Source organism: Stegostoma tigrinum, chromosome 12, assembly GCF_030684315.1.
Source record: "Stegostoma tigrinum isolate sSteTig4 chromosome 12, sSteTig4.hap1, whole genome shotgun sequence".
NCBI classification, from domain to species: Eukaryota; Metazoa; Chordata; class Chondrichthyes; order Orectolobiformes; family Stegostomatidae; genus Stegostoma; species Stegostoma tigrinum.
Genome location: NC_081365.1, coordinates 1,662,345 through 1,677,240, shown reverse-complemented (window position 1 = coordinate 1,677,240; position 14,896 = coordinate 1,662,345). Strand labels below are relative to the sequence as shown.

Below are 14,896 nucleotides of genomic sequence, written 5' to 3'. Positions count from 1 at the left end.
CACACACACACACACACACACAGGGGTACGGGGTCACACACACACACACACACACACACACACACACACTGGGGTACGGGGTCACACACACACACACACACACACACACACACACTGGGGTACGGGGTCACACACACACACACACACACACACACACACTGGGGTACGGGGTCACACACACACACACACACACACACACACACTGGGGTACGGGGTCACACACACACACACACTGGGGTACGGGGTCACACACACACACACACACGCACACACTGGGGTACGGGGTCACACACACACACACACACACACACTGGGGTACGGGGTCACACACACACACACACACACACACTGGGGTACGGGGTCTCACACGCACACACACACACTGGGGTACGGGGTCTCACACACACACACACACACACACTGGGGTACGGGGTCACACACACACACACACACACACACTGGGGTACGGGGTCTCACACACACACACACACTGGGGTACGGGGTCACACACACACACACACACACACACACTGGGGTACGGGGTCACACACACACACACACACACACACACTGGGGTACGGGGTCACACACACACACACACACACACTGGGGTACGGGGTCACACACACACACACACACACACTGGGGTACGGGGTCTCACACACACACACACAAACACACACACACACTGGGGTACGGGGTCTCACACACACACACACACACAAACACACACACACACTGGGGTACGGGGTCTCACACACACACACACACACACTGGGGTACGGGGTCTCACACGTACACACACACACACACACACACACACACACACACACTGGGGTACGGGGTCTCACACGCACACACACACACACACACACTGGGGTACGGGGTCACACACACACACACACACACTGGGGTACGGGGTCTCACACACACACACACATACTGGGGTACGGGGTCTCACACACACACACACACTGGGGTACGGGGTCTCACACACACACACACACACACACACACACACACACTGGGGTACGGGGTCTCACACACACACACACACACACACACACTGGGGTACGGGGTCTCACACACACACTGGGGTACGGGGTCTCACACACACACACACACACACACACACACACTGGGGTACGGGGTCTCACACACACACACACACACACTGGGGTACGGGGTCTCACACACACACACACACACACTGGGGTACGGGGTCTCACACACACACACACACACACTGGGGTACGGGGTCTCACACACACACACACACACTGGGGTACGGGGTCTCACACACACACACACACACACACACTGGGGTACGGGGTCTCACACACACACACACACACACACACTGGGGTACGGGGTCTCACACACACACACACACACACACACTGGGGTACGGGGTCTCACACACACACACACACACACACACTGGGGTACGGGGTCTCACACACACACACACACACACACACACACACACACACACACACTGGGGTACGGGGTCTCACACACACACTGGGGTACGGGGTCTCACACACACACACACTGGGGTACGGGGTCTCTCACACACACACACTGGGTTACGGGGTCTCACACACACACACACACACTGGGGTACGGGGTCTCACACACACACACACACACACACACTGGGGTACGGGGTCTCACACACACACACACACACTGGGGTACGGGGTCTCACACACACACACACACACACACACACTGGGGTACGGGGTCTCACACACACACACACACTGGGGTACGGGGTCTCACACACACACACACACACACACACACTGGGGTACGGGGTCTCACACACACACTGGGGTACGGGGTCTCACACACACACTGGGGTACGGGGTCTCACACACACACACACACACACACTGGGGTACGGGGTCTCACACACACACACACACTGGGGTACGGGGTCTCACACACACACACACACACTGGGGTACGGGGTCTCACACACACACACACACACTGGGGTACGGGGTCTCACACACACACTGGGGTACGGGGTCTCACACACACACTGGGGTACGGGGTCTCACACACACACTGGGGTACGGGGTCTCACACACACACACACACACACTGGGGTACGGGGTCTCACACACACACACACACACACTGGGGTACGGGGTCTCACACACACACTGGGGTACGGGGTCTCACACACACACACACACACACTGGGGTACGGGGTCTCACACACACACACACACACACTGGGGTACGGGGTCTCACACACACACACACACACACACTGGGGTACGGGGTCTCACACACACACACACACACACACACTGGGGTACGGGGTCTCACACACACACACACACACACACACACTGGGGTACGGGGTCTCACACACACACACACACACACACACTGGGGTACGGGGTCTCACACACACACACACACACACACACACACACTGGGGTACGGGGTCTCACACACACACACACACACACACACACTGGGGTACGGGGTCTCACACACACACACACACACACACACACACACTGGGGTACGGGGTCTCACACACACACACACACACACACTGGGGTACGGGGTCTCACACACACACACACACACACACTGGGGTACGGGGTCACACACACACACACACACACACACACTGGGGTACGGGGTCTCACACACACACTGGGGTACGGGGTCTCACACACACACTGGGGTACGGGGTCTCACACACACACACACTGGGGTACGGGGTCACACACACACACTGGGGTACGGGGTCACACACACACACACACACTGGGGTACGGGGTCACACACACACACACACTGGGGTACGGGGTCACACACACACACACTGGGGTACGGGGTCACACACACACACACACACACACTGGGGTACGGGGTCTCACACACACACACACACACACACTGGGGTACGGGGTCTCACACACACACACACACACACTGGGGTACGGGGTCTCACACACACACACACACAGGGGTACGGGGTCTCTCACACACACACACACACACACACACACTGGGGTACGGGGTCTCACACACACACACACACACACACACACACACACACACACACACACACTGGGGTACGGGGTCTCACACACACACACACACACACAGGGGTACGGGGTACGGGGTCTCACACACACACAGGGGTACGGGGTCTCAAACACACACACACACACACACACACACTGGGGTACGGGGTCTCACACACACACACTGGGGTACGGGGTCTCACACACACACACACTGGGGTACGGGGTCTCACACACACACACACTGGGGTACGGGGTCTCTCACACACACACACACACACACACACACACACACACACACACACTGGGGTACGGGGTCTCACACACACACACACACTGGGGTACGGGGTCTCACACACACACACACTGGGGTACGGGGTCTCACACACACACACACACACACACACACACTGGGGTACGGGGTCTCACACACACACACAGGGGTACGGGGTCTCAAACACACACACACACACACACACACACACTGGGGTACGGGGTCTCACACACACACACTGGGGTACGGGGTCTCACACACACACACACACACACACACTGGGGTACGGGGTCTCACACACACACACAGGGGTACGGGGTCTCACACACACACACACACACTGGGGTACGGGGTCTCACACACACACACACACACACACACACACACACACACACACACACACACTGGGGTACGGGGTCTCACACACACACACACACACACACTGGGGTACGGGGTCTCTCACACACACACTGGGGTACGGGGTCTCTCACACACACACTGGGGTACGGGGTCTCTCACACACACACACTCCCTCTATGGGGCACACACACACATACACACAAACACACACACACTGACCCCCACTGGAGGTACAGGCTTCCTCATGCTGATTGCTCTCGTCACCCTCTTGATGGTTGCGATACCCATAAATTGCCCCCTAACAAGTCACTGATCCATAATTACTGCTGATTGCTGACTCATCTCTGGTTCCTCCCTCATTGCTCCTTCCCCTCTACCTCTCATTTTGATTTCAGATGGACGTCCGCATTTTCCCCATTTTCAATCACAATGATCCTCCTTCGGTTCTCTGTCTATTTCTTCAGGCACCTCCCATCTCAACTAACTCTCCCACACCCAATGTCCCCCAGCCCAGCTCCTCCCTGACAGTGTTTTACAAATAGAAATGCTGAGTTGTTGTAAACTCAGCTGGAAAAGCACTGGCCTGCGTGTTGAAGTGTATGATGTTGGCTCCTGGCTGCAGCAGGATATTGCTGGTGCGTAAAGTGTGTGCAGTATCGTCCAGAGGCAGTTCAGAGGGTCGCTCGAGGGAACTGCTGCTCTCCTGCCGCCGCAGCAGAAGGTGCATGTTCTTGCAGATGATGCCGCTGGAGTTGAGTGTGCTGTCTGACAGACTGCGGTCATAAAGCTCATACAGCTCCACAGAAGGCTGGCTGTTCCGGGGCAAAGTGCTGCCACTCGGCTCGCTTGGGAACACGAAGACCCCACTTGCATTCCGACTGCGGCCCCCAAATTCACTACTTCTCTTGGACGGGTCTTTGCTCACAGTGAGGTGCAGGTGAATGGAGAATTGATTGAGGTGCATGGGGAGAGGCATGAGGCTGTTCACAGTCAGCTCAATGTCCAAGTATCCTCCCACGTGCACCACAGCACATGCTGGATTGAAGCATAACCTCTGCAGTTGGACAAACCCATCCATTGGCAGCACCAAGCGGTCACCTAAAAGCACAGAGCACAGCACGGCAGTTACAATATACAATAAACCTTTTCCCCCAAACCAAACACACACAGGAGCCACCCCCCACAACCCACACCCAGTGGCTCCCATGACCAAACAGGTCAGCATGATTTCTCAGCGTGTTTTGATGATAGATGTTTTCTGGCCTCACCTTGCCCATTAACTGGCTGCTGAGCCAGATCCAGGATCTCCTGGCAGAAGTGGACACGTTCCATATCTGTTAGATTGCTGTCACTAGCCAGCAAGCTGCTAGTCTGTAGGTAGCTGTGAAATTGGATTAAGGGAGGGTAACAGAACGAGTCACATGACAGAAAATCCAAATCCTGCGGCTCCCAGCCACTCTCTGAACTCCACCACCAACACAATCACACACTTCAACAAAACTCGCAACATTGTGGTTCCATTTCCGTCAAAACCATTGGTCAGCAAGTTAATTATTGCTAGAATTACACAGACAATTAACAACACATGCACATCATTAAGCTCAGCTGGTTTACATTGGTGTTTATATTCTCCAGGGGTCTCCTTACTCCCATCTTGGTCTCCCTTGCCCATTAGACCACAAGATGTAGGAGCAGATCAGTAGACCGTTCAGCTCATTCAGTCTGCTCTGCCATTCAACAGGATCATGGCTGATCTGACAGATCCTTTTTCCTGCCTTTTCTCCATTACCCCAATTCCTTTACTAAATCAAAATCTGTCTCTCTGTCTTGGATAAACATATCCAGCTAATCCTGCCCCAGGCCTGATGTGTCAATCACAGCTGCTGTTGCAGGTCAGACAGTAACAATAGACACTCAGAAGGAGGAGGTCAGACAAACAGTTGTTTAATTGGGGAGCCTTCCCCTGACACTCTGTTCATCTGGACACAGTCCCACTGGTACCACAGCGCCAGTATCCAAGTCAGCAACCCATGCCAAACAATAAATACCACGTGGCCTACTTTACCCTTTGAATAAAGAACAAAAAATTACAGCACAGGAACCAGCCCTTCGGCCCTCCAAGCCCGTGCCGATCCAGATCCTCTATGTAAACCTGTTGCCTATTTTCCAAGGATTTGTATCCCTCTGCTAACTGAGTCCCCCACTCTGGGGGAAAGCTTCTTGCTATCCACCCTGTCCATACTCCCTCATGATTTTGTAGACCTCAATAAGGTTCCCCCCTCAACCTCCATCTTTCCAATGAAAATAATCCTAACCCACTCAACCTCTCTTCATAGCTAGTGCCCTCCATACCAGGCAACATCCTGGTGAATCTCCTCTGCACCATCTCCAAAGCATCCACATCCTTTTGGTAATGTGGCAACCAGATTAAGTGCCCATCCACATGCTACTTCAATGTTGTGATGGTATCTGCCCCCACCACGCTCTCAGGCAGCACATTCCAAATTTCTAATACCCTGTGAGTGAAAAGAAATTTCCTCAGGCAACCTGTAAACCACTTACCCTCACTCTTAAACTCATACCCCCGGTCTTAAACATGTTTGCCACGGGGAAAAAGATCTTCACGATCAACCCCATCTGTGCCTCTCATTATTTTGTATATCTCAATCAGATCCCCACCCCGTCAGCCTCCTCCGCTACTGGGAAAACAAACCCAGTCTCTCCTCATTACGGAGCCTTTCCATCCCAGGCAATATCCCGGTGTATTTCCTCTGCACACTCTCCAGGGCAGTAACATCCTTCTGATTGTGTGGTGACCCAGAACTGCAGATATTATTCCACCTGTGGCCTAACCAATGTTTTATCAAGTGTAACATTACTTCCTTGTTCCTTTATTCTACGTCTGGCTCACGAAGACAAGCATCCTGTATGCCTTCATCACCATCCTGTCTACCTGGCTGATACCTTCGGGGATCTATGGACTTGGACACCAAAGTCCCTTTGTTCCTTGGTACTCCGAAGGACCTACATTCATTGTGTACATCCTTCCCTTGTCGACCTCCCAAAACGCATTACCTCATCCTTACCGGATGGAATTAAAATCTGTCATTGCTTTAACAGCTGAGACCATCCTCCTCACTATCAACATCATGTCATCTGCAAACTTACTAATTATACCTTCTACATTCACATCCAAATCATTAATGTACATAACAAACAGCAAAGGACCCAGCACCAATCCCTATGCTACATTGCTGGCTACAGGCTTCCACTCACAAGAACAACCCTCCACCAACACTCTTCGTCCCCTGTTTGCAGCCAATTTTGGATCCAGTTGCCAATTTGTCTTGGATCCCATAGGCTCTTATCTTCTGGATCAGTCTTCCACGTGGGACCTTTTCCTACTGAAGTCCATTTAGGCCACAACAATCTAACTACCTTCATCAATATAGTCACCTTTTCAAAAACCTGAATTAAATTAGTCAGACAGGATCTCTCTCTAACACAGCCATGCTGACTATCCCCGATTAATCCTGTCCATCAGAATTTATTCCAATAATTTCTCGGCCACTGATGTCAGGCTAACATCAGGGGAATGCAGGCAGCCCATGGAGGGTTAACTTTCTTTGGAAGAAAGCAGAGATATTGTTTCAAGTTCAATGGGTCAATGAAAGGTCTATGGAACGGGCAGTGGATCCAAACATTAACTCTGCTTTCGCTCCACACATGCTGCTGAGTTTCAGCCAGTTACCTGGCCTATCCCTGCTGCCCTTAGAACATAGAACAGTATGGCAAAGGAATGGGACCTTCAGCCCATGATGCCAAATTGAACTAATCCCTTCTGCCTCCCCTTGGTCTATTTTCCTCCACTACTTCCATATCCATGGGCTTATCTAGAATATAGTATCTGCTTTCACCACTACCCCTGTGTTAGTATGTTCCACACTCCTACCACTCTGTGTAAAAAATCTTGCCCATCACATCTCCTTTGACCTTCCCTCTACCTCCTTAAATGCATGTCCCTTGGTATTAGACATTTCAACTCTGGGGGGGACAAAGATTCTGGCTGTCAATCCTATCTCTGCATCTCATAATTGTATTGACTTCTATCAAGTCTCCGCTCACCTCCGCTGCTCCAGACAAAATAACCTGAGTTTTTTTTAAGCCTCTCCTTATAGTTCATACCCTCTATCCTAGCAAATCTCTTCTGCACCCTCTCCAAAGCCTCCACATCTTTCCTGTAATGTGGTGACCAGAGTTAAACGCAATACTCTAAGTGTAGCCTGGTCAAAGTCTTATAAAGCTGCAACAAGACATCCTGACTCTTGTACTCAATTCCCCGACCAATAAAGACAAGCATGCCATACACCTTCTTTACAGTTTCAGGGAGCTACCTCCCTGAATGCCAAGATTCCGTTGTACATTCGTGCTGTTCAGGGTCCTGCCATTAACTGTATACTTTCCCTTAACGTTTGATCTCCCAAAGAGCAGCACCTTCACACTTACCTGGATTAAACTCCATCTGCCATTTCTCTGCCCATATCTACAACTGATCAATATCCCAGTGGATCCTTTGACAACCTTCCACACAATCCACAACTCCACGGATCTTGCGTCATCTGCAAACTTACTGATTCACCCACCTACGTTTTCATCCAAGTCATTTATTTATATATATATATATATATATCACCAAATCCTTCTTGAACATAAGCTATCTGACACTTCACCTGTGGCCAGTGAAGTATTTAATATCTTAGCCAGGGCTTCATGCCTCTGAGGGCCAGCAGGGGAGTTTGGTTGGGTTGGAGGGGAGGGTAATTTAGAAGGAGTGGATGAGCTGAGAGAGGAGGGTGCTGAGGGATAGCTGGGTGTGGTTATGTGCTGAGAGTGGGGGAATGTCCCTGAGGCAGCTATGTGTGCAGAAGGATACTTTTGGGTCTGCTGAAGCTGTTTCTGACATTCTGCCAGTTGTTTCCTGGTGTGGGCAGTTAGCAAGGTCCAGCCTTCAGTCTGGTACGTCTTCAGTGCCTCCTGGAGATACAAGGATGCTTTCTGAGGCTCCCCTTTATGCCTAATGTTAGAAAAACAAACAAACAATCTGATTCCAGACCATTAAACCAAGAAGGTCAAGCAGGAAATTGCTTTTATCGCAGAACTGGATTTCAGAAATTTGGCTCATGCCCCCAGTTGTGTTAACCTCTCTCCGCCCCCCTCCCCATTCCAGGACAGTTTACACTAGCTCCGAGAGGCTCCTGGAGAATCATGTCGGACTAGCATGGGGTGATCCCGGGTGGGCAGGACTAGCACGGGAGTGATCCTAGGTGTAACACAATGATTTCTGGGGTAAGTTCAGGGTAAACAGGCCAAGTCTTTGTGATTGTGGCTCTCTGATCTCACTGTCTTTACCATCAGGGGAATGCAGGCAGCCCATGGAGGGTTAACTTACTTTGGAAGGAAACAGAGGTAACGTTTCATGTTCAATGACTCAAGGAAGGGTCTGTGCAAGGGTCAGTGGATCCAAATGTTAACTCTGCTTTCTCTCCGCACATGCTACTGACTTTCTCCAGTGATTTTCATTTTTTGTTTTAGATTTTTAGCATCCAAAGTTTTGTTTTATTTTGGAGGTTTAACTTTCCCGCGGTGGGGCTGGGAGCTGGGGGAGAGCTGTGATGGAGGTCTCTCTTTGGAAAAGCCAGCCATTCATTCTCTATTCAGTCTCAAGCACTCACACCACAACATGCCACTTCCTGATACAATGAGACTGTTATTCTGTCACTCTGCTCCACTCGGTCACAGAGACAACTGCAGGAGCCAAAGCCCATCACGCATTGGAATGGCTTGTTCTAGAACATTTCATTTACGTACATGTAGAAATCAGCAAGATCCTTCCCTAGCAGCTGAGCTGAGCGTATTTGTCCAATGGTTTTGTACATGTTGAAGGCAGTAAGTGAAAGCTCCTAGAAATTGAAGACACAGTGAGATTAGTGAATCAAGAAACAGCATGGCCACATGTCAGGCACGAGTCAGGAGTGCGACGGAATACTCCCCACTTGCCTGGGCGAGGGGACCACAACAACACACAAGAAGCTTGACACCAAAGCAACCCCTTGATTGGCACCACATCCACTCCCTCCACCACTGACGCTCAATTGCACAGTGTGCAGGATCACAGGCAGGATTCTCTTCCTGCTCTCCCTACACCCACACTCAAACACACCCACCCACACCTAATCTTACTAGGGCCTACTTTGCAAGAGCATTCTCACCAAGTAATGCTTTTCAAAAGCCTGAACAGATGACAGTGCTTCATTCAGGGTCTTATATGGACTCTGTGGGCTGTTTGCTGAAAAAGAGCACAGGAGGTGATATCAGTCTTTCATTTATATTGAAGTAGTAAAAGACCAGCAGTTGCATCTAAATGTTTACAGTTTACACAGATCAACATAATCGTCTGGTGAGCCGTCTGCCCCACAGCTTCTCTATCTATCCCTTTGGTTCGCACAACCTCCCATCGCCTTGATGCTGATTTCTGAACCCCTTTAATCTCAGCTGCTCCCATCTCATCAAGATGCCTTGCAGCCACATTATATCTCTGATATAGCTGACTCTGCCTGGAACATACAGGATACTGAAAGCCCTGTATAAATCCACAAGTTGCTGCATTCCCTACAGAATAAGCATTCATGATACACAGCTGGACATTATCATACTTGGATAAATGCTAGAAGACACAAGGTGACCTGCAGCAGCGGTCATCTCATTGTCCCTCAATTGAAGAATTACATCTACGATGAGTCATGTTTCTCTCATGGGTCTTCACATGACAGAACAGGTTGATCCAAACACGAGGATCTATGAGGCAGTGAGAGGCAGAGGGCAGGATTCGCTTTCTTGTCTTCCTGTCTCTGCCTCATCGTTAAGGCTTTTAGACTCAAAGCACAAAACAGCTTGATGGACAAGTTGCCGATATTTTGGACAACTGGGAACAAGATCCTCTGACTTCAACTTCAAAGCTGCTGAACTTCGGGGAAAGCTTCAGAAAATCTTTGTGCATTTTCTTTGGCCACGTAAGGACTGAGAAACCGAGAGACAGTGTTTCAGACTATGAGTACACAGTGTCAGCCTCTCCAAGTTGATTTTGCAGGAGTTTTCCCTGTATGCTTGTGGAACTGGCCTCAAGAAGAATACTAACATTTGTTAAATGGTCTTCCCACTGAATCTGTAAGATGCAAGAGACACGCTTCTCTAATGATCTTGTGTCACAGACAGAGCAGGTCCTACTACAGTACAGTGTGTAGCGATGACCACTGCTCTGTACATGAGGACTGTTGTTGACTTATGGAGGTATTTGTTACCAAACACTCTCAGCCGTAGCTTGTAAAAGATTGAAGTGCCTCAGCTGGTCCAGCGTTGGATACCCTCATCAGTGGTAGCTTTGTTCAGACACAATGTTGCCAAGGTCTGAGAAGACCAACATATTCCAAAGTTCCTCAGTTAATGACTGTGGGAGGTAGAATATGAGCATGACCAGGTCTGGGCTGATATAAGTTTTGTTTCAACAATGTTCAAGGACAGGCAAATTGTCTTGAGTGCAGAAATGTAGATGTAGAGGATGGCTTGTAAATCTGATGTAGAGTGGACGTGACACTACAGTCACCTCAAAGTGGGGTCAGGTAAGTCCACGACAATCAATTCAGTTTTAACAAGGAAAGGATCGAATTAGAGTTTTCCATACCAGCACCAGAGGATTGTTGATCTAAAATGGAGTGCATATGAATTTTATTGCCTCTGGGTGTTAATGCCAAACACTGTACTGCAGTGGGGTCAAGACTTGTCTGTAGGTTCTAATAAAGAAAGAGTTATCAGACTTGAAATATTAATTCTGTTTTCTCCACTGACGCTGCCAGTGATTTCTGCTTTTGTTTCAGACCTCCAGAATCTGCAGCTCTTTGTTCCACTTTGTCTGTAGGTGCTGGATGTTTGCTCAGGGGGTAAGTCTGAAAGGCGTGCTGAATTTTGATGGTGTGCAACTTACCTCTACAGCAGTCACAATCATTGAGATAACAAGGTGTAGAGCTGGATGAACACAGCAGGCCAAGCAGCATCAGAGGAGCAGGAGCTTTGTATCCTACAAAGAGACAGGCATAGCTTGGGCTTTTGCAGGTTCCCATGGCCACCCCTTTTGTCTGTAGGAAGTGGGAGGAATCTTTGTAGGATAAGTGGAACAATCCCTCTTCCGAAGCTACACTGGCCCTAAACCCCACTTCTTCCTCCGTTACATCGATGACTGTATCGGCACCGCCTCGTGCTCCCACAAGGAGCTCAAACAGTTCGTCCACTTCACTAACACCTTCCACCCCAACCTTCAGTTCACCTGGACCATCTCCGGTACCTCTCTCCTCTTCCGGTACCCCTCTGTTTCCATCTCTGGCATCACCTGGAAACCAATACCTATTTCAAACCTAAGATAACGAGGTGTAGAGTTGGATGAACACAGGAGGCCAAGGAGCATGAAGGCTGATGTTTCAGTCTAGGCCCGAAGCGTCAGTCTTCCTGCCCCTCTGATGCTGCTTGGCCTGCTGTGTTCATCCAACTCTACACCTTGTTATCTCAGATTCTCCAGCATCTGCAGTGCTTACTATCTCTGAACCTATTTCATACCTATCAACTCCCACAGCTACCAAGAATACACCTCCTCCCACCCACCTTCCTGCAAAATGCCATCCTCTATTCCAAATTCCTCTGCCTCCGTCACATCTGCTCCTGGGAGAAGGCATTCCACTCCCAGACATCCCAAATGTCCTTGTTTTTCAAGGACTGCAACTTCCCCTCCACAGTGGTCAAAAACACCCTTGACCATGTCTCTCACATTTCCCACAATTCATCCCTCACATCCCTTCCCCACAATAACAACCAAAACAGAATCCCCCTCGTCCTCACATACCACCCCACCAACCTCCGGATCCAACGCATCATCCTCCGACACTTCGACCATCTGCAATCTGATCCCTCCAAAGACATTTTTCCATCCCCACCCTTAGCTGCTTTCTGGAGGGACCACTCTCTCTGTGACTCCCTTGTCCGCTCCACACTCCCCTCCAGCCCCACCACACCCAGCACTTTTCCCTGCAACAGCAGGAAGTGCTACACTTGCCCCCACACCTCCCCTTTCAACCACAGTCTAGGCTGCAAGAAGGCCTTCCACATCATGCAGATGTTCACCTGCACACCTGCCAATGTGGTATACTGTATCTGCTGTTCCCGTTGTGGCCTCCTCTACATCGGGAAAACCAAGCGGAGGCTTGGAGACTGCTTATGCTCGGTTCGCAATAAATAACGGCACCTCCAAGTCACAAACCATTTCCACTCCCCCCTCCCATTCCTTGGACAACATGTCCATCCTCAGCCTCCTGCAGTGCCACAATGATGCCACCCAAAAGTTCAGGAAAACCATCTCATATTCCGCTTGGGAACCCTGCAGCCCAATGGTATCAATGTGGACTTCACAGGCTTCAAAATCTCCCCTTCCCCCACCACATCCCAAAACCAGCCCAGCTCGCCCTTGCCTGCCTAACCTGTCCTTCCTCCCACCTATCTCCTCCTCCCACCTCAAGTCCCACACCCATCTCATACCTACCAGCCTCATCCCAACCCCTTGACCGGTCTGTCCTCCCTGGACTGACCTACCCTCTCCTTACCTCCCCACCTACACTCACCTTTACGGGGTCCACAACCGCCTCTTTGACCGGTCTGTCTCCTCTCCACCTATCTGCTCCTTTATCCGTCTTCCATCTGCCTCCCTCTCTCTTCCCCTCCCCCATTTCTGAAAAAAAGGTCCAGACCCGAAACTTCAGCCTTCCCGCTTCTCTGATGCTGCTTGGCCTGCTGTGTTCATCCAGCTCTAAATCTTGTTATCTCAGATCCTCCAGCATCAGCAGTTCCTACTATCTCTCACATTCATTGAGTAATAGTGATGCATTACCGAGTGTCCCCACAAGAGACCACTGCAGCACACAGCGTACAGCCCAACAATCCTCCCAGAGACAACTGGCAGTGAAGAGCGAGAGACATATAGAGACAATCCCAGTGTTACAGCAAACTTACAAAGAAGTGAACAAGGAGAAGGAGCAGGAACAGGCTATTCAGCCCCTCAAGCTTGTTCTGCCAGTTCATAAGATTGTGGCTAATCTTACTGTAACCTCAAACCCACACTCCCACCTAACCCTGAATACCTTCCAACACACTCTTGTCTAGCAAGGGTCTATCTACCTCAGCCTTACAAATAAACAATGGGGCCTTGCCACTGTTGCAAAGAATCAAGATCCTCAGAGAAAAACAAAAATCTTTATTTCTGTCTCAGATGAGGGATCCCCACCCCTGTCTTCCCCACAATTTGATACATCTTTTCAACACCCATAGGTAGGGCTGTCTGCTCACTCGATGTTACTGCTGAATCCAGCACTCATTCCCAGGCAGCACCCTCTCAGTTAGCCCCCACTCACATCAAAACAACTCCAAGTGAAATTCATCACTTTGTATGAACCAAATGCATACACAAACAGAGAGAGAGAGAGAGAGAGAGAGAGAGAGAGAGAGAGAGAGAGAGAGAGAGAGAAAGAAAACATTGCAGGGAGCTATTTACCGGTTTCAGGGTGCTCAGCTCCCAGTCCTGCCAAAACGTCCACCGTCCTGTTCAGCTCTTCAGAATTTGGTCCTTTCTCCGAGATCAGACCACACAGGTAACCCAAGGATTGCAGCTGATGGATTTACAGAGCACAAGGTTTATTGTAGACTAGGTTAGTGTAATGTCACATACACACAGCATGTCTGCGTAAACTAGCCACCGACCTTGTGCTCCCAGAACATTAGAAACAGATGGATCCCAAGAGGCCTTTGAACAGAACTCCCTCCCAGTCCATTAGGGGGTAAACGCTGCACTATATCAGCTCACATTGAGATGCCACGGGGCAATATCAGATCGATGATCCATCACTCAGCAGCAAGGGAGAAGCTGAGATGGTCACCCAGCTGGAGACTGCCCTGGCTCACTCAGACAGGGTACAGACTCACCTCAGGCAACGACTAATTCCCAGCACATCCCTCCTATCCCCAGGCCATCACTTCCACAACCACCTCATGGCTCTAGAATGTGCTTATAACCCCAACCAGATAAGGCGTTCTGATCACAGCATGACTCAGC

The 14,896-nt window shown here is 50.3% G+C and overlaps 1 protein-coding gene across 2 annotated transcripts in view; it reads right to left on the bottom strand.

Annotated features, from left to right (window-relative positions):
- Window positions 1–14,896, bottom strand: part of trappc10 (trafficking protein particle complex subunit 10) — a 124,562-nt gene that overhangs the window by 80,875 nt on the left and 28,791 nt on the right. For both annotated transcript variants that reach the window (XM_059650076.1, XM_059650075.1), the window contains exons 9-14: window positions 14,339–14,453; window positions 9,963–10,039; window positions 9,562–9,653; window positions 8,627–8,767; window positions 4,962–5,074; window positions 4,277–4,791 (exon numbers count right to left, since the gene is read on the bottom strand). In XM_059650076.1, the coding sequence (XP_059506059.1) occupies window positions 4,277–4,791; window positions 4,962–5,074; window positions 8,627–8,767; window positions 9,562–9,653; window positions 9,963–10,039; window positions 14,339–14,453 (1,053 nt within the window). The remainder of the gene's footprint in view (window positions 1–4,276; window positions 4,792–4,961; window positions 5,075–8,626; window positions 8,768–9,561; window positions 9,654–9,962; window positions 10,040–14,338; window positions 14,454–14,896) is intronic.